The sequence below is a fragment of the Rhinoderma darwinii genome, chromosome 11 (assembly GCF_050947455.1).
Source record: "Rhinoderma darwinii isolate aRhiDar2 chromosome 11, aRhiDar2.hap1, whole genome shotgun sequence".
In the NCBI taxonomy this organism is placed as follows: domain Eukaryota; kingdom Metazoa; phylum Chordata; class Amphibia; order Anura; family Rhinodermatidae; genus Rhinoderma; species Rhinoderma darwinii.
This window is the reverse complement of record NC_134697.1, coordinates 19,146,331-19,171,427: the sequence shown is the minus strand read 5'-3', so window position 1 is coordinate 19,171,427 and position 25,097 is coordinate 19,146,331. Positions and strand designations below refer to the sequence as shown.

The window sequence follows — 25,097 nt, the reverse complement described above, 5'->3', positions numbered from 1 at the left end:
GCGGTGTTCTGTAGGAATTTTCCCTTTTTTTTTTCTTTTTTTACGCTAAGAATAGTGTAGTCTGCAGTGCTATTCTTGCTGTCGAAAACACCAGAACACCAGGTTGTTGTGTTTTTTTTTATTGGATTCATCATACCTGACTATGGCGATAGTGTGAACAAAGCCTTAAGTGGGTTTTCTGGAATTTTACATTGATGGCCTTTTCTCAGAATAGGTCATCAATTTATGATTGCTGGGGGTCCCACCCTATTACTCAGTTCGATGTCAGATTATTAAAATGTCCAGAAAATTAAAACCATATTTCAGATCTTTCGCTAAAGTAAAATGATTTTATTTGCCCACCTTGTATAGATTACAACTGAACAATTTTTCCTAATGGAGTAAATTCTATGAGGAGATTAGGAGGATATACATTTATTACGATAACCAGTAGAGGGCACTCTTAGCTGACATTTTCTCCAAGTTATTTATTTGCCCTGGAAAATGACATTGAGTTTCATTAATATCCAAATATTATCTCTGATTCATATAGACTCAAATATATACACTTTATTTTATGCTAATTTGTGTTGTATTTATATATTTTTTTTCTTATCCAGGGGACCTGGTGGTGCTGGAGGGATCCTTGGCTTCTAGTTGGCTGCAGGGTAGAAATTGTTGGGGCGCAAGAGGGTTTTTCCCACTATCTTGCGTGCAGGAATTCTTCCTGTCATCTAGGAGCCGTCAGCTTTGCCAAAATGTGACTGTAGAACTGCCCAGTTATGCCATTGGCCAGGCACAAGCAATAATGGGCCTTTCTGCACAGCTTGATGAAGAGTTAGACTTTCGAGAAGGAGACATCATTATAATAACTGGGGTTCCCGAACCTGGTTGGTTTGAGGGGGAACTAAACGGAAGAAGAGGAATTTTCCCTGAAGGATTTGTGGAGCTGTTGAATCCTTTAAGAGTTCCTGATAATTCCCTCCTCTCAGATGAAGAGAGAGAAGAAGACTTTGTTCACGATAGATCACCTGAAATAATCCATGAAAGGGTCAATGATAAAATTATAGAAGATGAGGACCGAGAAGGGACATTTGCAGTCGCCCTCTACAGATTCCAAGCTATGGAGAAGAGAGAACTTGACTTTGATGTTGGAGACAGAATTCGAGTCATCAGAACGTTGGAAGATGGGTGGCTGGAAGGCGAATTGTACGGAAATAGGGGAATTTTCCCCTATAGATTTGTAAAAATAGAGACTAAAGAAAGACATTCTCATGACGAGCAACCAGTAGATTCAGATCTTTTGAATCCTCCTCTGAATTATCTTGACATGTCCTCTACTCATGAACTCAGCGGAACAGATCCACATTATTGGGATGTCCACATAGACAATCCACCATCATCATTCACAACTCGAGAGACCATGCAAATTCCAGAAACATATGTAAATAGTAACAAAGTAGTAAGACAAAGTCACTATGAAACAATCAATAGCTCCTCTGCAAAACCCCAACTACCTCCTCGACCAGAGAATAAAATATACAGTCCTCCGGCATCTCAAAACCTGATGCCTAACAATACGTTTACAACACTGGTTGAAGACAGAAGAGGTAGAACCTGTTTATCCAATGGAGCACAAGAAGAATGGTCTTCGAAGAAGTCATCGTCTTTAATGACAACTGATGACATTTATCCAGCTGAAGACCGAGTCAATGAAAGGTCAAAAAACAAAAATAACAGAAAAAATAGCCTTCCACTTCAAGATGTTGTGCATTGGGTGGAGGACCATAGAAGAAAACCAAAGAACAAATCCAAGGAAAAATATGACCATCCATGTTCTTGGTCAAGAACAGGGCGGGAAAGCCCAGCAAATGACAATACGGGACCTGATTTAATTGACTTGGACTCCAAGCTTACTGAGCAGCTGTCGCAATTTGAAGAGAGTCTCTCAAACCCTCAGAAGAATGGTAATAATAAAGTGTCTCGCCATTTTTCAATACTGGAGTACAACTCTGAAACAGATATTATCCGAGGATCACCACAGTTATCGAAGCATCAGAAATCTCAAGAAAAACTAAAAGTTTTAAGACCACCACCACCACGTCCTAGACCTAATTCTTCTTCCAAGTTGAATTCTTCTTCTCGATATAAGTTATTGCCTAAATCCAGTTCCTCTTCCTTTTTATCTCCAAATCAGAACCCATATAAAAATGAATATGTCGAAAGTACTCCACCAACCCTTGCTCTCCGACCATCCAGACCTGCCCCTCTGCCCCCATCCAATAGTCAAAGAAATACCCCATCACCAAAACCACTTCCTAGACAGGACACCATACCCAATGATAACTTTTTGCTATCAGATATCTCAGATGTAATGGATGCCCCTGACGAATTAACACCGGAAGAGCAAGTCTCCCCGTGTCCATTTTTGCTCTTAAAGATAGAAGATGTCGAGCGGGAACTGGAAGTCTACAGAAACACTCGTGAAGAGCTTTGTCAGATGCTTGAGGATGAAGACCAGGATGAGATGACCAGATCAGAGACCATTGAGAATTTGGAGTTTTGTGACTCAAACATTGAGAGCTTGAACCTGGAGCTACAGCAGCTGAAAGGTGAGGTTTTCATCTCATTCATTCTTCAAACAATGTCTGACAAATGCATAGAAGACACAATGGTGTTGGGTTATGGAATATGATGTCTCCACCAAGAACGCATAAATAATAATTTCTTGTGATAGTTTGTCTTGTACTGCAGTAGTCTCATTCAGACAAGCGTATTGTACCAGTATATAACCGATCCCTTTTCCTTAACCAAACTTACAGCACCTTCGGGATATATGGTCTGAATGATGCCATGTACAGTACTACGAATGTTGACTTAAAAGGCTGTTCTAGAAAGGAGATCCATTTTGTGGTCACCTCACGCACTGATCGTTGCAGCCATTGACCACGTTTTCATTTAGTTCATCATTTGATCACTTTTCCTTAGATATTGATTAGCAGGTATTGGTTGTTTTTGCCCACCACTGGCATTGTGGTTGTATTGCCCATTATCTTACTTTAATCTTATATCTCCTCGTTTTATTTTTGTGTCTCTTTTTATATGCTAACCGCTTCTGTTAATAGGAACAATGAGCGCAAATGCATCATGTTGTTCTATGGTTGAGATCTGTTCAATATGTCACTAAAGGCGCAGAATATAAATAAGAATAAACCACTAAAATTGGATTATCAATTGGTAGCCTTTCGATCTATATTTATATTTTAATCAGGGTTTTTTTTTTTCTCATTTTATATACCTTAAAATTAGATTTTCCTTTTGAAGCTGCTGCTTGGCATTGAGTGCTGTTGTTTAGTTTACTGCTAACCATTATACAGAAGTTTCTTTTTTTGTTGTTATCCCTAGTTGTATTCCATTTGATGTTTTTGCTTCTATACTGTTTAGGCCCCATGCACACGACCGTGCCCGCAATCACGGCCCGCGATAGCAGGCACGGCCGGCCGCTGACTGACAGCCGCATTTTCGGGCCGTGCTCCCATACAAAGTATGGGAGCACGGCCCGCAAAATGCAAAAGAACGGACATGTTCCATAATTCCTGGAACATTTCCACGGCACGGACACCCTTCCGTAGTGCTACGGAAAGGTGTCAGTATTCAATGAAAGTGAATGGCTCCGTTTTTGCGGTCCGCAAAAACTGAGGTTTTTTACGGTCGTGTGCATGGGGCCTTACTGTGAGCTTAATGCATTACCATTCATTTATTAACATGAGTTCAAATAGAAAATTCCCATATTCAGTAAAAATCCCTCAAATGAACTGCCTGCATCTCAATTATGATATGACCCACCGCACCTCTCGAAATCATTGCACTGACAACAGTGGTCCGCAAGAGTTACTCTTTTCAGCAGCTTTCTATCTGGCTAACAGTGGGGGGTCCAAATTGGGGGCTCTAGTAAAGCATATGGAAAAGAGAGGCCCTTCAAGCATCCTATTGTGAAGCCAGCTATAGTTCTACATCCCTGTACCTTTTTAGATAAACCTCAAGCGCTACCCGCAAGAAGGTGTTGACAGAGCTCAACTATTAAACTTTCATCACAAATGCTCGTTTTCTGCGCCAGGTCCCTATTCCCGGCGCCCAGCCCACTTTTTTGGCTTCCCTTTAAATATCTGGTTACGCCCTACGTTGCTATTGTTACTGTACTTGACTCACTGTAGAATGTGACCCAGGCTTTCCCTCCTGACGACTTCACCCCACAGCTGCGGAGAGATTATAGCGTGTGTCTATAGAAACCACAACATGTCACTCAGGCTAGCCTATGAACAATGCTCCATTCACATCATGGCGGTTGTCACTCAGATTTTCCAAATTCCTGAATGGCAAACCAGCCTAATCACACAGTGTTACGAGAGTCAAGGGTATCGCAGCATAACAGGCAGCCAGTCAGTAATCTAAAAAAGTTGGGTGACCCGCTCTTTGGGAGCTTTATTGCAGCCAGAAACAAATTTATGAGAATTATTAACTGCGTTCGTTACAAAACAAAAGGGCAGTCTGCAGAACGATTGTTTCCGTAAAAAACAAAACCACAAACCTAGCGAACGGAGGCAAACAAAAAGCAAATGAAACAAGAGTTACCATTGAAATCAATGGTAATTCTAATGGAACCGTTGCTTTCCGTTTAATCTTTCGATCCTCTCTTCCTTTGATGGAAGAGAGGTAGATGTATACTAACGATGGTGTGAACTTCGCCTTACGTCATTGGGGTTTGTAATATATTTTGTATTGTTGTTGGTTTATTATCTTTGGTACTTTTTGTTACATATTGTTACTACTTCAGTTTGCTTGTTGCGACTATGCCTGGAGATTATCAGGTTGCTTAAAAATATTTCATTCTAAGGGTCAGTTCACACAGAGTTTTTTGACACGGAAACCGCGTCGAAAAACGACCGAAAATGCCTCCCATTGATTTCAATGGGAGGCGAAGGCTGTTTTTTCCTGCGAGTGTAAAAAAACGGCACGTGGGAAAAAGAAGGAACATGCCCTATCTTCGGGCGTTCACGTCTCTGACCTCCTATTGACCTCAATGGAAGGCAGAGAAAACGTATTTTGCGGCGATCAATGGCCGCGGGCGAAAAATGCAGCGACAATTTTGAGGCAGATTTTCTGCCTATAAAAAAAACTGTGTGAACCCAGCCTTCGGCATCGGCTAGATGCCAAGTTTAGGATCGTATTAGTCATTTCCCCTTAGGCTACATTCACACGAGCGTATCCAATTCAGGCGCGTGAAAAACGTGCGTGAATCTGGTCCGTGTGCGGTGTGTGATTTTCACGCACCCATTGACTTGAATGGGCGCGTAGCTACGTGATAACGCACCAATATAGGACATGCAGTGAGTTTCACACAACGGACCCTCGCTGCATTGAAAACTCCATGTGCAGCACACGGACGTTATTCACGTTCGCCTGAATGAGCCCTTACAAGTGACTCCATGGCTATTTTGATGCACGATTTGTGACCTGTTTTTAGGCTGGAATTACATTTACAATTTTTGGTGCAGTTTTTAAACCAAAGCCAGGAGTAGTTGTTAAAGGAATGGGCAGTATAAAGGAATGACTTCTACTTTTCCTCCCTGTTAGATCCACTTCTGGCTCTGACTCAAAAACTGCACCACAAACTGTATGTGTGATTACAGTCTTATTCCAATACAACTTTCGATTTTTGCTAAGGCAGTTGAAGAACTTTTCCCATTAACTTCTATTGGTGTAAGACTTAAGGTTGTCCAGTATTAACATACCATGGCTTCTTTCTTCTAGTAATAGCGCCACACCTGTCCGTGGGATGTGTCTGGTATTGCAGCTCAGCTATTGAAGTGAATGGTGCTGAGCTGCAATATCACATACAGCCTGTGGAAAGGTGTGGTGCTGTTTCTTGAAGAAAGCAGGTTGTTCAGGATTAAAAAAAACAGAGCTTCTTCTGATAGAAATCACCCAACTGAAGTCGTAGTCTGGCGTAAGTGCGGTGTTCTGCAACGTTTAGCATTGCGATTCAGTTGCCTTGTTCGCTTAGGCATGGTCTAGTGTCGGATCTTTAGTACAATGATATAAACTGCAAGTAAAATATTATTAGTGGTCAATGTCTCTAGTGGTCATGTTGCCTTAAAGGGCACCAACCTCCTGTTTTTCTCTCCGATGTGTGCTGTGTACAGGAAACTAAATTCACAAAGTCAGTAGCCAAGTTTCTAGTCCATTTCACTCTCTCCCCCTACTTTTTACTTAAACTTATCTTAATTATAGGTCTTTTTATAAGAGAATTGAAAATGGGGTTTTGGCATATAAAGATTATACAGACAGGTAAGAGGGTCATTATCCGCTTCCATATGGAAGATGGGAAGCAACAGAAATTGTGGGGGTTTTGTTTTTTTTTAGATTTGAAGGTTTTTTAGTTCATAGTGGGCGCTGTTAGAATTGAAGATTATTTTCCTTGCATAATTTTATATACGTTTTTTTAATAGAAAGTTATATGTATGTTAATATCACTTTAGAACGTTTTTGGTTTTTTATTTATTTTTTATGTCTTTTAGGGGCACATTGTTCCTCCCTGTTAATACTCCGTGGTCACAAATTACTAATAATAGTGACAGCTGGGTTTGAGGTCTGGACCAGCCTTCGATTTGTAGATCTATTGATGTTTCCTCCCCATAGTGCCCAAATAATACATACAGTGCCCAAATAACTCCACCCAATCAATAAACTATGGAATATAGCCGCCTTTCCATAATTCCGGGCACCAAGTGTGGGATCCAGGATGCAACTCCGGGAGCCCAGGCCATCGGGGCCAGTTGTGTCCACTTCAATAGTGACTGATGATGCATATATATTAGATCGTACGCCGCAAAACTATATTCAGACATGGTCCCCTCGGCTTAGACTGATGGGTGACTGGAGAAGAGGGAGATGTGAGCACAGTTTCTCCATTTTCTATGCCAAGGAAGCATTTTTAATCTGGAGACTGTACTAAGGTGGAGTCGTGTTTGATATTATGTAAGAGCTCGGTGTGGACGGTGTCATGTGCAGTGCCGGCAGGAACACACCTGTTCCTGGAGTGGACGTCCTATGAGACACCGGATTGTTATGTGCTTGTATGACTGGTATTCATGTCTACAGCCGATGTTCCCAGGTCACAGATCTCAGACTCTTCACGTCATGAGGTTCTGCCCTGTAGCCTGTCACCAGAGCATGTGTCTCCACAGTCCTTGTATTACAGGCCGTTCCATGTTACACATAAGAACACAATGTCATGTAGCCGGCTTATTGTTTCTAGTATGTTTACATTGTTTCCCTTTATATTGTAACCATTCTACATCATGTATGTTTATAACATCTTTGATACACTGAATCAGTGGTAAAACTGAGGGTTATGTCCGATTCCTTACTGCTCCGCTTCTTCCTTGCAGGTCCGTCAGTAGACTAGAGGCCAACGATAGTCAACCTAGCAAATATTCTGCTACCCTGTTTGCATTGTAGGGGGATGCGCATATGTTCATTCTCCATTATAGTCAATTGGCGCTTGAACTGAACAGCATTAAAGGCTAACTAAACGTTTGACAAACTTCTGATATGTCAGAAGTTTTGATTGGTGGGGGTCTCCGTGCTCGGAACCTCACCAATCGCTAAAATGAAGTGGCAGAAGTGCTCGTGTGAGCGCTCAGCCGCTTCGTGTCTGTTCGGCTTTTCCGAAAATCTAATTATCAGAGTACGGACTCAATAGAAAGTCTATGGGCCCGTACTCCGATACATCGGCTTTCCGGGAAAAGCCGATCAGAAACGAAGTGGCTGAGTGCTTCTGCCGCTTCGTTTTAGTGATTGGTGGGGGTCTCAGTGCTCCGACACCCACCAATCAAAACTTCTGACATGTCACTATGACATGTCAGAAGTTTGTCAAACGTTTAGTTAGTCTTTAAGGGTAAGTTAGTTCAGACGTTGTGTAAATAATGTGGGTTTTCTGCAACCGGTTTAATTGCAGAAAATCTGCAGCATCATAGAGAACCAGCAAAGTGGATGAGATTTGAAGCGGGAAAAACGCTCAAATTGACCTGCGCTGCGTTTTTTTAATCTGCAGTATCTTAATTGCATTTGCAGAATCGCTGCTCTTTTGTTGCGGGTTTTCCCCCATTGAATTGAATGGGCGGTAAGACCTGCAATAAATCGCAGATGTTCCAATTTATGCGGTGGAAAAGCTGTGATTCCAAGAAATAAAAATCTTACCCAGAATTCTGTGCTTCTTTGTCTAGGCCAGACTCCTGGCATGACATTTCATCCTATGTGATTGCTGCAGCCAAATTTCATCCCAGGAGGCCAGGCTGCAGGATGGCAGAGGGACGTGCCGCCATTGCTACGTAACTATGTATTATGTTTTTTTTTTTTTTTTTACATGCACGATTTCCGCAGCTGACATTCCGGCCGAAAAACTGCACTACAATTTGGTGCAGTTTTTCGGCAGGAATTCTCTGTGGCTGCCAGGGTGGATACGCCGTGTGCCTTTACGCAGCATATCCGCCCTGTGTGAACGTAGCCTAATGGTTGGAATGTCCTCTTCATACGTCACACCAAAATATCGCCGACAATGCGCAGACCGATCTTTGCCCTCTTTTGTGACCTGGACAGAAGCAGTAACATTAAAGGGAATGTGTCGCAAATTAAACCTTTTTTTTTAAGTGTCGTTACTTATTTCTATTATATTTTTTAAGTTTTTTGCTGTATTTTTTTTTTTTTCCGAATGGTGGAAAGTATTAAAAATTAAATAATAATTTGACATGTTTTCCAATGTTGGCCACCAGAGGGAGCACTTCCCAGAATTACAGCAAGGTGAATAAGGCAACCTGACTCACAGCTGCTGTAAATGTGGGAGGGAACCTCACCCCCCCCCCTCTCACAAGCCAGGTAAAGGTGTCTTCAAATTGCTAAGCAGTGTCCGGCAGCCATATTGGGTGTGATTCTGCAGCTGGAAGAAGTTCTAGGACACACCAAAAGGCTAAGTGTATGTTCACACGCTTACTAAACAAAGGGAAAACCGATCCTGATTTTCAGCCATTTTTTAATCAAACTCGCGTTTTTTAACGGCCGTTTTTGGAGCTGTTTTTCTATAAAGTCAATGAAAAACGGCTCCAAAAACATCCCAAGAAGTGATGTGCACTTCATTTTGGTCGGGCGTCTTTTTACGTGCCGTTTTTGGAAAACTACCACGTAAAAAACGCTCTGTCGGAACAGAACGCCGTATTTCCCATTGAAACCAATGGGCAGATGCTTGTAGGCGTTCTGCTTCCGATTTTTCAGCTGAAAACATTGTGTGTGAACATACCTTTAGGGTATGTGCACACGATAACTGCATTTACGTCTGAAATGACGGACCTGTTTTCAGGAGAAAACAGCTCCGTCATTTCAGACGTAATTGCTCGTACTCGCGTTTTGCGAGGCGTCAATTACGGCCGTAATTTGGAGCTGTTCTTCATTGAATTCAATGAAAAACGGCTCAAATTACGTCCCAAGAAGTGTCCTGCATGTAATGTATATGTGTCCTGCACTTCTTTGCCGAGGCTGTTATTTTACGCGCCGTCTTTTGACAGCGACGCGTAAAATTACAGGTCGTCGCCACAGTATGTCGGCAAATCCATTCAAATGAATGGGCAGATGTTTGCCGACGTATTGGAGCCGTCTTTTCAGGCGTAAATCGAGGCGTAAAATGCCTCGTTTACGCCTGAAAATAGGTCGTGTGAACCCAGCCTTAGAATGATGAAAGTGAAGTGAATGACTTTTCAGTTGACCGGTTCACACGCCGTGTATTTGACATGTTGTTTTTTTTGCACATTTTACGTGCAAAAAAAACACACAAAAAAACACTTCATTACACTTGATTTTACGTGTTTGGGGGATTTGTGTGTGTGTGGGGGGGTGCTCGCCGCTGATTCTTCAAAACAGCTGATAAGCGGCTATGAAGTATCAGCGGCGCCCGTGCACACTCCGCTCTGCCACACACACACACACACGGGAAAAGTCTTAAAGGGGTCGTCCAGGAAAACATGGCGCCGCACTTGTCCTCAGGTCGTGTGTGGTATTACAGCTCTGTCCTATTCACTTCAATGGAGGTGAACTGCAATACCAGACAAAACCTGAGGACAGGTGCGGCGCTGTGTCTCCAATCCGGACACCCCTTCTGTCCTGAGATGACCCGACGGGGGAGGCGGGTGTCAGAGCCACCCACCGCCATCACCGCAGACAGAACCACAACTACGGCATGAGGGCAGGGCTTGTCCTGAGTGCACTGTCTCTTGTTATGGACAGAGTTATAGTCACATGAACCCCGTCTGATGAACCGGTAACCTAGGTCCGATCACATGACAGAGGGGGTCACCAAAAACCCTGTGCACCCTCAGCCCGTCCATCCAGCCCTTTCCTGGTTATATCTGCGTCTGGGAAAGCTGGGTGACCACCATTACCCCTCCTACTGGAGTGTTTAGGGATGTGACTAATGAACCTCTCACACTCCAGTAGAAGGGGTAATGGTGGTCACCCAGCTTTCCCAGACCCCTGAACGATAAATCTCTCTAATTGTGCTGAGACTGAGAGGTTCATTAGTCACATCCCCAAACAGTCTCGGCACAACTAGAGAGATTCACCGTTAAGGGCTTTCCCAGTACAGTTTCATCGTGTGTCCTTCACACAAGGGAGGGAGGTGGGGACGGGGGGGCGTTTCGGGGGAGGGGGGGCCGTTTTGGGGGAGGGGCCGTTTCGGGGGGGGGGCGCGTCGGGTGGGGGGGCCCGTCGGGGGTCACGAGAGCGGGGGTCTGTGAGGTAGAGAGTGGGACATGCAGAGACACACATCTTACCTGCAGTGCAGCTGGTCTTCAAGATGGTGTCTGCTCTCTCCCTGCAAACAGCTGCTCTGCTCTGTGTGACTCTGACCTGCGTCTGCGCAGGACAGAGCCATAGAGCAAAGTCAATGGAACGGCTCCCGTTCATTGACTCCTATGCACTGTAGCTGCCGTATTCCATCTCTGTATGTGTCGTTAATCGACACATACAGAGATGAAAAACAAAATGGCAGCCCCCCTAGAGAAGTAAAAGTTAGAAAAAGTAAAAAACAAACACACACATAAATAAAAGATTTTATAATAAAACACTAAATGCAAACTGATATCAAAATATTTTTTTTCGTGACACCTTTCCTTTAAGGTTGTCAGAGGGGCCGGCCTGTTTTATGTCCATGATCAATTATTGGAATTGCTGCCTATTTTAGTATTAGTATTTAGTATATGCACTAGGTGACCAAAAGTATATGGACACCTGACCATCACATCTATGAGTTGTTGGACATCCCATTTCAAAACCTTTTCCGTTTATATGGAGTTGCGCCCCTTTTGCAGCTTAAAACCTCCTCCACTCTACTGGGAAGGCTTTCCACAAGATTTTGGGGTGCCTGTGGGAATTTGTGCCCATTTATCCAGAAGACCATTTGTGAGGTCAGACACTGATGTTGCTCTGGTTCACAATCACTGTTCCAATTTATCCCAAAGGTGTTGGATGGGGTTGAGGTCAGGACTCTGTGCTCCATTCAAGTTCCGCCATCCCAAACTCACCCCCCCCATGTCTTTATGGAACTTGCGTTGTGCACTGGGGCGCAGTCATGCTGGAACAGGAAAGAGCTGAACCCCAAAACTGTTCCCACAAAGTTGGAATCGTACATTTGTTTAAAATTTATTTGTATGCTGAAGCAAGAACATTAACCTTCACTGGAAATAAAGGGCCAAATCCTGAAAAACTGCACCAGACCATTATCCCTTTTCCGCCAAGTGTTACAGTAGGCACTACGTACTCTGGTAGGTGACGTTCTCCTGGCATCCCCCAAACCCAGATTCCTCCATCAGACTCTCAGATAGTGAACTGTTCTGCATCACTCCAGAGTCCAGTGGCGACGTGCTTTACACTACTCCAGCCGCTGCTTGGCATTGCATATGGTGGACTTAGGCTTGTGTGCAGCGATTATGGAAACTCATTTCCTGGAGCTCCCGGGCGCACAGTTTTTGTGCTGATGTCCCTCACAGAGGTCGTGTGGATCTCTGTAGTGAGGGATACAACAGAGGATAAGAAATTTTTACGCCCCACACGCTTCAGCCCTCGGCGGCTTCGCTCTGAGGACAAAGCGAGTGGAGCGGAGCTGCAGTGCCAGTTACGGTGCTTGGATGAGCGTGGCGCTGTATCTGTACAGAAAAAGCAAAGGGGTCGTGGCGCTCCACCTCTACCATGCAAAATATGCTGCTATAATTATTCTAGTCTTGTAAAATGCCACTTTATTTTGCAGTTCTGTGCCGGAGTATCAGACGTTCTGGATAATTGGATTCCAAATTAAAGGAACTTCTCATTAACCGTGCATATTTTCCCAAAGTGCTTTTGGAACCGTCCTGACTTATAGGATCACTGTTTGTTTTCCTTCTATACCAATGAAGGAGAAGTGAAAACTGAGAAGATTAGGAAGGTAGACCGAGTGGTTGATCACAAACTACCTGGTCTTTGTGAAGTGTATGAGCACAGGCGGTCTAGTCCTGTTACTACCATCTGGCAGAAGATTTCGTCCACACAAAATGCGCACAACAAGATCCAGAAATAGTTTTTATCTGACTGACGTGCGTTTTATAAATGCCTCTTTTTTAATTCTTTTTATGACCTTGTATTTTGCTAGTGGTGTGTGAATGCTTTTACTTTTCATGGTAAATTACTGCAAATTTAGGTCGTTTTTTAACACATGGCAATACATTTCTATTCAGAAACAAAGTACAATTTTTTTTTCTTAATTTTTTTAGATTTTTATTCTTTTTTTTTTTTTTTTTTTTTTTTTTTTTTTTTACATAAGACATGCCCAGTCAGTGGGGATTATAAAAATGTATCACGCCTTTAAATGAATTTTCCACTCAGTACGGTGTGAATTTTAGAGGCTCGGGACAACTTTTCACATCTCATATCTACATTTCTCCGCCCGATACATGGGGGTTGTCTTCTCTTATTCATCCAGACTGTGTCTTTCCTGTTCTTCCATCTTTATATTTCTCTGTAGTTGTCTTGCTGCTTTCTATTCATACGTGTGTAACTTTTTGACCAGAATTTCCTGGCCTACATACTGCATTTTCTTCCCTTCGCTGGATTTGGATGGTACAGACTCATATTCCAAGATCTCGTCACTTCATCAGGAGCCAACTGGGTGCGTTTCTTCATTTTTTTTTATTTAAGCAAAATGTTACTCTCTAAATGCATTGTATGATCTATGGTTGACTTCTTCCATAAACATCATCACTCTTGTCCTTGGGCTATGTCTGGTATCAGATTATCCCCATTCATGTGAATGGAGCTGAGCTGCAGTACCAGGCTTAGGATCTATTCATACTGCACTTGTGCCCTACGTTTGGTATATATGCTTGGAAAAGTTCCTGGCGTATACACCTAACACGTCCATAGGGTCCTGACTAAGGCCAGAAGACCCTGTCGGGCTGTTATACATTGGTATACTTTTTATTTTTCTGTATAGAAAGCAGAGGCATCCCGCAAAAAAAGTTTACTTGACTATAAACATTATTTAACATGGGAGCCTAGGGGCAATATATGCCATGTCAGCATTGCGGTCATTGAATGCAGACACATTTTTGGTCCGGGACAAAGAGTAGACAGTTGCCTGCTATGTGTCAGTGGCTAATTATGCAATAGGTACTGGGGTTCATTTACTGCAATGTGGGCCAGCGCTGCATTCAGGACTAGACTTGTGTGGATAGGATGGGGCTGGAGGGAAAGGAGACAAATCAAAAATTTATAAATTCGGAAACTAGGGGTTGCTGGTAAAGGGAAAAGTCTACATCAGGTCTGGGGCATCATTCAAGGTTGTTCTACCTCTGGACAGCAAGCAGAGATATTTATAAAAAAAATAAAATTAAAAAAAAGGTAAGGCATTGAAACACAAAGTCTAGTAGAAATCTGCATCGTTAATCCTATTACAATGAATAAAAACGGAAAACCACTTTAAAGTAGCCATAGATGTGAACGATCTGACCATAATCAATGAACGTTAATGATAAGCTATTTATATGAGATACTAAAGCGATTCACTTAGACCGACTTAAATTGCATCCGACATTTAAAACAAGTATAGTCTAGTACATTTATGGTACTTTTACACTTTTTAACTTTTCTTACAATACACATAGATATTGGCAACCATGGAAAAAGATTTTTTTTTTTAATGGGAAATCATTCTGGTTATTGCAGAAGTCATGTAGACACTTATTAGCAGCACACCCATTCCTTAGAAAGATTAATTTTGGTGCAGGTCGATCCCCTTACACTCCACTTATAACTGTACATAAGGCAATAGATGGAGGTATTTTGATATATGCTCTATAAGTGGAAATGTCCGTTTCCATATCTGCACATTGCAATACATCTTATTCTTGTGTATCATACGGAACGTGATAATAAAAATGTAAATTCCTGATCCTTCACTGGAACGGCATGTAACATTGTTTGGATAGCTTTTCTGGATGACATAACATTGCACAGCACATTGCCTGTGAATCGCTGCACGGATTTGTGACATCATCAAGCTGTTGGTTCACATCAGGAACATGGCTGATATTCGAGGCTTGCGGATGTATTGACATAGCTACGCTCCTGATAGCGCAGGTTCAGGCTAGTCCAAATCTTTCACTGTCTGCTGGTCATGAATCTAGAGACAGGTTATATCTTGTGCAGTGTAGATCCAGTAGTTGGAGACTGTAAGCAGGACTAGTTTTATAGAAAATGGGGCCCTGGTCAAAATGCAAAGTAGCCCCCCCCCCCCCCCCTTGCAACTTTCAGACCGTTTTTCTCATAATTTTCCCACACAATGCCACCATACAGTGCCACAATAATATGCAACATCCAAATAACACTCCCTTAATGAGCTTATATAAAAGTGCCAAACATTGCTCTTGGCCTTGTGGAAACCGTTTCTAAATACTACATGACATTCAATTTTCTATGGTTAAAGGGGTTGTTGAGTGACATAAAATTGATAGCCTATCCTCAAAATAGGCCATCAATATCTGATTGGTGGGGGTCCGTCTCTCGGCACCCCCGCCAATCTGCTGTTTGAAGGGCCTGTGGATCTCTGGCGAGCGCTGCTTCCCCTTATACTTGTTGATCGGCTGATCGTAACTTTTATGCTGCAGAAAATATTATCGTTGTAGCCAGCACATTTCCCTTTGTAAAGCGAGACGTGATGCCGACATGATGGTAATGCATGGGGACGATCGATCAAGGAGCAAACGAGTGCCAATTAACGAGTTGTCTCGTTGATAGGCGCTCGTTTCTGCCAAAATTGGCCGGTGTGAAAGCAGATATCTTATGTGTTTGGCCAGCTGTAGATGCATCCCTCCCATGATTGAAAGAAATTACATTTCCATTGCACTGATATGTCCATTGTACTTTAATGATCAAAACGGTTGTCATTAACAATTGGATCAGAGATAATCATTGTACCTATGATGAGCACAATGGTATCAATGTTGAGATGATATTGTATGTTGTATGATAATCAAGGCTATCCAAGATCTTAACCCATCAACCCTTTCTCCATCCAGAATTGAAATAAATACTCATTGTATATATAAAGACAATTCTTTTCCTTCCTGAGCTGAAGATCTTTCACATGGAAGATTGTTCTCATTTGTGGTTATTGAAAAATATCTCAATACTGGTTGGTTCCGGCAGCAAATCTTCCTATTTATGGCTGTAATACCCACTACCAAAAATCAGACACTAATCTTGGGGATCATTACTGCGGGGGTGGGGCATGACTGCGGGGGTGGGACATGGCAGGTTTTGTTTACATACCCGTCTTGTAGGTTACATCTACTAATGTACCCCAGGTCCCACAGAAGCTGCTGTATCTGTGAGAAAGATGTGGTTACTTTTGATAATTGGTTGGAGCAGCAAAAATCTAAAACTGGCCATACATATGACACTGGCACCACCTTTACCATGCATGCTTGGTTTGGCTTTGAGCACATTTAATTCAATGAGGAGAGGGGTATATGCCTCCAGACCCCCCTGCCAGCGGCTTATCTTCTGCAGCAACTAAGGATCGGACATGTTGAAATCCAACATGCAGAGTCTTTCTCCCTCCCGAAACCTCCCATGAGGCGAGAGTTGGGTGGCTCCGAGTCCCCATATACATAAGATTGTAGGCTGATCCAACTAAAATCCGCACGTTCAGGCAACTTTTATCAAATGGGTATTGCCAACTTATGGGGGCCTGCCAACTGTTCCCCAATGGAAGATGTTGGGGCAGAGAGGGACCAGGCTTGTTGGATTTCAAGATGTCTGATCCTATGTTCCTGCAGGATATAAGCTTTTGTCTGATGTCTGGCAGCAGATTATTCCCCTCTCCCCAGTGAAATAAACATGCGCCCTCTGTCAAAGTTGACCAATCGTTCGGCCGACAGCTATTTCATGAATGGCCGGCTTAATCTTATGTGGACATTGCGGGTCAGGGGATCATTGTGTCTATTGATCCTTTTATACCCAGTGAAGACAACAGTTTTACATGCTGAACCAATCTTTATAAGAAGGCAGGTTATGTAGAGTTCTGCAAATGTCCAAAATCATTAGGGTATAGGACCTCACTACTTTTTAAAATGACATGAAGTTTTTAGTGCAGTTTGCAAACTCTACTGTGCACATGACTTATTTATATTAGTCCTGAAAAGTCTGTGTTTTATTGGGCTCTGATCATACTTGCATCGTGGTTTTTGTTTATAACGGAAAGCATTACACAAAGCTGGGTAGCACAATTGCCCGACCGACCCCGTTGTCTTACAATGGGGTCCGTCAGGTTCCGCCGAGGTGTCTGTAGATTTAACGGGAAATATAGCGCTGCATGCAGCCTGATAATCTGTGGCGGAGGCTCCGACGGCAACATAGCACTTCTACTGAATCAGTAATGCATTCCCTCCCCCACTGAGGCTTAGGTATTTTTTTTTTAGCCATTCAGGGTATTTTAATATTATCTCATGGGGGACAAAAAGCATAACTTGTGCATTTTTTATTTTTCATCTCTTGAGTAATATCGTTGCCTAGCACCAGGATAGAGAACACATTTTTTTTTTTTATATCTTATTTTTGTGTTTATCATAACTTTGATTTATCAGGCTTTGCTATTGTCTGTGCTTTTTATATACTATATAGTTTTTCTTTTATAGTTATTTTAGTTCTGTAGGACTAATCTAGATGGAGTTTAAAACTCTAAGTGCAAAACAAATTTTACCCTCTCCCTATTTTTATTTTCATAATTTTTTTAATGCGGTTTTTGTGCTTTGTTGTCTACTATTACATGGTTTCTAGTCTGAGTAGACTCGTGTCTGACATACCAGAGCTTCTTCTCTGCCTCCTTGAATGTTTAGCATAACAAAGCAATTTATCCAGTTTTGCTGCATGGGGATAACCAAACCCTTCTATGTAAATGAGAGCAGGTTCTGCCCAATGAAGCTGAAGGACTCGTCAAGAGCCTCTGGTCATATGACACTAGTTACTAATTAATTCTGGAATCAGGTGGGAGAGGTAGTCCTTGTTTGTGGATTGGCTGCTTGAGAGTAAAGAAAAAAAAGTGAGGGTTTGAGTTTCAGCGAGAAGGAACAGAAGGGAGTGTCTGCAGGTATGCCGAAAGCTCATGAGATACAACTTTTTGTGACCGGAGAGCAGACTGTTCAATGGAGACTTCTTTCCTGCAATGTGGATTGTGCATTCAGGCGATCTTGCTTGGGCTAATGTGCACACAATGGACTTGTGGTAGTTGGGTGCCAGCCCAAGGCTGGTAAGAGAAAAAGAAATAGATTTCCAAGGATGTGTGCCTTGCAGCATGAACAGTACCGCACATCAAAAACCCAGTCTACAGTTCCTGGGAGAGATCTACATGTGCCAAGCTGGGAGTATGAAGACTGCCAGAACATAGGGAAACGTAGGCTCCTTGACGAGGAAAGGTTATACCAGGAGCAGCGATATGCCGAAGAACACAGAACTTTGCCCATGAGAAAAGAAAAATACCATTATGAAAGTCGAGCAAATGACAAAGTGCTCAAGGACTACAAAGTGGCTGATGACAGGAGATCTGAGGATTATTATGATGGTAAGGCAAACCGGGACAGATATCATGATACTTTGGAGAACATTAGAACTAGTCCTGTGAAATATAGGCATGATGAGCGAACTGGAGACAGGCGTCCCCGCCAGGATGGCTACAATGATTATAGGTATTCATACCAAGACCCCAGAGAATTAGATGTTCGACATATGAGGAAATATGACACGTATTCAGATGACCTCGTAAATAATGATCGTTATTATCGGGACGATCGCCAGAGAAAAGTAGATCGATGCTACGAAACTGAAAGGGAACATCAAAGTTTGGAAAAGAGGTACTCTGACCAAGATGTACGAGATTATAGGACTGACCATCATATGGAACGGAAAAAATTGGATTATGAACAAAGGGATTATAGAAAAACGAAAGACCATTCTACTAGGGGCAAGGATATAAGTTCTTCTAGGTTTACGGAAGTTTCAAATAACAGAGGTAGACCCCCCGAGAGGGACTGCTTGGATTACAAAAGGGATAAAACAGAACCTGGACTAACGGGCAATTCCAAGAAGACAACCACACGACGTTATGACTTCTTACCTTTGGATTGTGATTCTATTAATGTAGTTCAAGACCAAGGGCCTGTAGGCCAATCTGTCGAGGACCAAAAATATGACAGAAGTCGGTCTTTGGATTTTGAGGCTCAGCCCACCACCTCATGTAAGCGCATGGCTTATGATTTTGAGTACAATCCTCCAGAAGGAATTGACCTGTATTTTAGCAGTGATGATCTACAGGAGGACTACATGGATAGAAATGCAATGGATGATCCTTATAGGGATTACGATGGGTTTAAAAATACTGATAAACCGCTAAAATACAAGAGAGACCAATATGGCAGCTCTTGGGAGGATCCGAGATCGATTGATTTAGCGTATGGTGCTTATTATGGACTAGACAGGAGTGATCGTAATCATGAATTTGATGGCCCTGAAAATCAGAGGTCAAGAAACGGGTCTACTACGGATGAGGATTATAATCCTGGAGATGACCGTTCATCTGGGAGACCTCAAAGTAATGACCAGCCAACGCAAAGGAAAGATGAATTGGCACCTAGTACAAATTCTATGAAACGAAATAGCATTTACAGAAGGACGGCTCCCAGCACTCTACGGCATTCGGAATTTGTGCAAAATAGGAGGAAAAAACAAGGTATTTTTTTATTTTGGAAAATTGTTTAACCCTTAAATTATATTTTAGTGGCACTCATACAAGCTGCCTCTCTAGAAAACCATGCCTGATCTAGACAAGATTTTTCTTGGATGGATTTTCAATTCCCTTCTTTCTTATACATATCAGCCCCTTCTTTCGGTGGTCCACCATTCTAGAATTCCCATTTTTACTGCACTTTTGGGTGGTCGTCTCAAAGAGGACTCGCTGTATAGAACACCAACAAATTCCTCAGCGCTGTGTGTTTTAGTCTGTGACGTTGAAGTTGTTCTCGGGGTCAGAAGAACAAGACTGATATTTGCCCGTTTTTATTAACCTTTAGAAGTGGCCAGTGTTTGTGTTACCAGTTACTTCTCCAAGTCACGTTATGTGCTGAGCTGGTGGCATGTAGTATTTCAGGTTTAGTTTGGCAGGTGTGGGTAGATACTGTTAATGTTGCTGTGCAGTTAGCAGCAATGATCCACAACTTGCAGATTTTATTTTAGTTATTATAGTCCGCGTGCATGTTGTGATGATTGGAGATATTTCTGCAGCGTTCATTGATTAGACTGTTTCGGTTCTCCACAAGTTGTACTCGTCTGTTATGCCGGTTTCTGAGAAAGCTGGATCATTCACAACCCACATAGTTACTATTCTAGCTTACACAGAGGCTCTTAGTTGTATCTGTTTTTGGGAAAGCTGGGTGACAACCAGTGGCCCTTACAGCTCTCCCTGGGGTTGCAGCTCTGCTGTTTAGCGTCAGACTAGGTTTTTTTGGGTCAACCAGAGGAAAGGATTCTTACACTTCACCTCCATCTATACAGAACCTGAGTATGTCCGGTTATATGTGAATTAACCCATAAGAAATAGACACCAGAGATAAGTGATTGGCTCCAAATGGGGTTGTCTTCTGCGGAACATTTAGAGCCCTGTTGTATTAGGGGCCCATCATTGTGTCAGATCCTGGGCCTACCAGGTACTCAGGTGGGCCAATCCAACCTTGTTGCTGTACCAGATTCAAAAAGGACTTGAGGTCCGATATGGGCCATGTTACCAACCGCTGATCGACCAGACTCGCCTATCAGCGCACGTTTGCTCCTTTCACAAGGCGCGATGATTGGTTATGTATGGGGACGAGCGATCATTTAATATGATCGTTTGTCCCCATACATTTCCGTCATGTCGGCAGCGCATCTTCCTGATTTATAGGGCGATGTGCTGCCGTCTAGCGACCATTTTATTGTCCGTGTTTGCTCGTTCATCGGCTGATCGTTGCCCTGTTAACACAGGGCATTATTTCGATTGGCGCTGTAGGGGTGGACAGTGTATGCTTGTATAACAATGCACATATTCTATTCAGGAGTTGGGAAAAGTTGGGTGATACTTCGCTTTTCCAGTAAATAGATAGAACTAGGAATATTTTTTACGTGTGTTTTTTTTCAATTTTATTTTACTGGATATTATTGTCAAATAAAAGAGGTCCTCTGTATGTGGATCTACGATTCCCAGTATGTCCGAAAAATGCAGGATATGTTTCGATTTGTACTTACAACTTGGGTTTAACACTTAAGGTATCAAATAATAAGCCTCTTAAAGTGTCCACTTCTGTATCTTATGCACAAATGTAGCCTTGTTTTTCATAGAGAATCTTTGTGCCGATTTAAGCAAATCTATGTAGCCCACCCCCCCCCCCCCCACACACCAAAATTAATTATCTTCCCTCGAATTCACCTCTCACCCCTCCCTCCCCCTCGCCTGACATACTTTCACTGACTCCTCCTTTCCGTCTCCAACTTTCTTTGTAATCGCTGCGTGGAGATGTCAGGTTGCATCATGCAATGTTTGCTAAAGGGCTGGAGCTATGGACTGATCATAGAACAGATCATCGCAGTCCGAAGTGAACTCTCTGGGAAAAATGGAGCAAAAAAAAACGTTGTAACATACAACTTTGTATGTGTGGGTCCTGTTGTAAAGTTAGCAAACTTGACGTCTGTCGGCATAATCGCTTCATGAAGATAAGGAAACGTGAAACTAAGAATCCTACAAATGAAGAAAAGCAAATTTAGGTTATTTAGTGTATATTGCGTATAGTCTCCATGAACAAGTTGTAATTGCTCATATCAGTCCCTGACTTCAGTGGGGGGTGCAATCTAATTTCGCAGGGTGTATTGACATAGGCCAGTTGTGTGCCACGGTCAATACCAACACACGTTTTACCACGAATTGGCACGTTATTTGGCTGCAGATTTTATAGCTGAAACATGTTAAAAACACTACCAGCCCTTGTAACATGTACCGGTCAGTTTCCCCCAACCTTGGTGGATTTTCTGTGTATAAGTCTTGTATATAATGGGGGACACATGCTGGGCGACGGCTCAATACAACTCCTCCTTCAAGCGGTTGGTGGGGTCCTACTCCAAGCAGTCACAAAAGTAGCACAAATTACCTATAGTAACCGATCTGATCCAATCCGATGATTTGAGCATCTGCTCCATGTTTTGTGTGTTCAACTTTGGTAGGAATAATAGAAATAGGCAAATTATTTTACATTTATTTATGTTGCTTGCGTAGCTCGAACATGTTCCGCAGCGTTGTTCAGAGGTTGTCTTTACTCACTGTCCCCAGTGGAGCTCACAATCTAAATTCCCTATCTGGATGTTTTTGGATAAGCATAGGGGTGCTAAATGTACATCCTCATCAGCGACCTCCTGTCCCAAGGCCGAACATTCACGACACAGGGACAGCAGCTGATTTGCAGGAGAACACCACCATGGAAACCATGTTAAACTGTTAGCTGGATCCTCTATACTTTAGTTGACAGGAACCGAATAATTGAAGGGTCTCTCTGCCCCCATGGTAACTATTCTCAGTTACAGACTTTTTTTTTTTCCACATATAGTTTCCCTACGGATATGCCATGTAAAGGGGGGTTTTACACTGGGTAATTATCGGATCATAGAACACTCGTTGCCAATAATTGATCTGTGTAGACAGGGCTGCGATCAGCAGATGAACGCGCAAACACTCGATCATCTGCTGATCGAATCGTTTTAAAGAAGTAAAAGATTATTGTTGTCGGCAGCGCATCTCCCTGTGTAAAGAGGGAGACGCGCTGCCGACATGATAGTAACGTATGGGAACGAGCGATTGGAGTATCGTCCGCTCGTCCACATCCATGGCTCCTTGTGACAGGAGCAAACGAGCGCCGATCAACGATGTCTCGTTCATCGGCGCTCGCTGCATTGGCCAATTATCGGCCGATGTAATAGGGCCTTTACTGTATGAAATAATCTAGTTGATAATCCCTATCCAGTTATGCTCTTATGCTTTGCGGAGTCTAAGTAGCAGCCATTTTTAGCATCTATGGAGCAAACATTTAGTCACAGAGCCACCCAGGCTTCGTAGAAATACATAGATCCTCATCCCTTCTTTGTGTTTTCCCCATTTTTTTACGCTTGATAATTCAATGCAGTACCTTTTATATCCACATAGTGTTTTATGGCAATAACGAGATCCGCTTTACCTTCAGCCCTTTACACCAGATTCTGGACCGGAAGTTTTCACGCCAGTAGATTGTTGTTATATTCAAATACTATGTTCTCAAGAGTCATTCGGGCAGGTTTCTCCTCACCCTTGACAAGCATGCAAGTTCTAAATGTTTGTTAATTAGTCATTGAGGAAAAATGGACGCCTTTTACAAGAATGTAATACTTAAGACTCTCTATTTCAGGCTGTAATTACGGAATTATGTAAAGAAATGTGGCACTCGCCTACTTATTGTGTCTTCTAAGCCCTAGTCTGTATTTTGCCTTCTATTAATATGGCCATAAAATCCTTCTTGGGCTGCTAAAAAGTCAGATTCTCTGCCGCATGTAGCCTTAGGAAATACACCAGCAGAACCAAAGTTTCTATTGACCATTTACAGCTTGTAATAGCAGCATTCCATATAATGACTGTGTATTAAAGGAACACTCCAGGCAAAACAGATACTGTTATACAAAGTGCGGGACCTGAGGGGGCGGAGCATGACACAGGAATTCTCTCCTAGGTGCTTTTGAATCCTTGTCATGCACCGCCCCCTCAGGCCCTGCACTAGGCATAACCCTGTAAATACGTTTTGCCCAGAGTGTTCCTTTAAAGAATTAAATTGGTGCAAGCTAATTAACATAAACGTTGTTTTGAGGGCTGAGTTGATCGAGTTTCAATTGTTATGCATTTTTAAGCTTTGTTGTGTTTTTGTTTGTTTTGCAGAAAAGATGCCACTGTGTTGTGTTTTCTGTCCACATTTGTTTTTAGATTCTATCCAAAGTGCATAAAATAACAAAAACAGCTTGTAAAAACCATAGGTGACGTTCTTGCATACAATTCTGAACGTAGTCTTCGGTAGGAATATTTATTTAGGAAAACAAAAAAGGAACACCCGCATTATCACACCTAAAAGTATATTCTTGTCTGTCACCAAGGTCGTGTGTACCATAGAAGCTGTGTGGGGTCCTTGATAAAAGAGGTCCCAGTCCTTGTTCCATCCCTTTTGCTATTGGGTGGTGAGAACTTGTGCAGGACTCCCCACTCCACAGAAACTTCATTGTTGGAAAGCAAGGGGTCAAGGTATTGGTTCAAGGGTCATTAAAGGGGGGGGGGGAGAACAATACACCAGGCCCTTCTGTCCTGTGTGGCAAAACTGGACACTATAATGGAGGCTTATCTTAATCTTTGGTATGGGCCCCCTCTCTTCTGTATACGCCCATGAGTGTGACAGTAGTGTTATCTGAACGAGGCCTTAGGTGTCATGCGCACGACCGGAGTTTTGCAGCCGTATACTATCCGCAGATGCGTATAGTATACAATGCATGCTTTCCTATGGTCCAATGCACTCGAACGTGGTTTCCACGGTCCATGCATTGCCCGGACCGCAAAAAAATAGGACTTCCTTATACAGTCCGCATTTGCGGTCCGGGCTTATTGAAATCAATGTCATGTTATGTGTGCTCGGTACGTGATTGCGGGCGGCCCGCAGATGACATTCCGCGGCCCAAAATCACAGAACGTAGACACTGCTACGGCCGTGTGCAGGAAGCCTTAGAATACTAAAGTAGTTGTAACATAGTTGTTGTTGTTTTTGTATCTCGTCCGTGAGTTTAGTTTTTAGAAGATTGTAACATTTGGATTATTTCCAAGCAATGTTAAAATAATATTATGATGGAAAATAAAGAATGAATAAGATGTGTAAGGGAATATAAACATATATCTGTCTGGGATTATGGATGGTTCATTAAAACCGCTTCCAAGTTATGCGCATGGTTACAACCCCCCTCCCCCACTTGACAGACACCGCGTACTTGTAAAGCTGCCTGCTAGTTGGCATGTCCGCATTACAGCCGGTGTCTTGAGCTGGCACACATTAGACCTATATGTCATGGTATGTTTCCTGCTGGGATCTAAAAAAAATACTACGTACTATTGAATGAATGCTCCTTGCTTCTCAGAAAAGACCCTTTAAAATGTCCTAATAAAAAAAAAAAATTAGTGGGTGCTTCTGCTGCCAACTTATCTTCTGGGCTGAAAGTTTCTGTGCATATCATGGTAATGAAGGAGTATGTGCCCTGTCAGCCAGCAGAAGTGTGGACGTAGATTCATCTCTATCCTTTTTACACCTGAAGATAAATTGGTAAAAACGAGCGATGATCGTCGATATGGCGGATAATTTCCGTTGAAAAGACTTTATACTTTTATTACTTTTGAGATCATTTGTCTTTTCTCT

General features: G+C 42.6%; 1 protein-coding gene across 3 annotated transcripts in view; it reads left to right on the top strand.

The window, feature by feature from the left end:
- The window catches only part of DNMBP (dynamin binding protein), a 98,224-nt gene that overhangs the window by 41,672 nt on the left and 31,455 nt on the right, over window positions 1-25,097 (top strand). For 2 of the 3 annotated variants that reach the window (XM_075843095.1, XM_075843093.1), the window contains exon 4: window positions 600-2,591. In XM_075843095.1, coding sequence (XP_075699210.1) covers window positions 600-2,591 — 1,992 coding nt within the window. Of the gene's footprint in view, window positions 1-599; window positions 2,592-17,722; window positions 19,340-25,097 lie in introns of those variants that run through there. The other variant, XM_075843096.1, reaches the window with a different exon arrangement.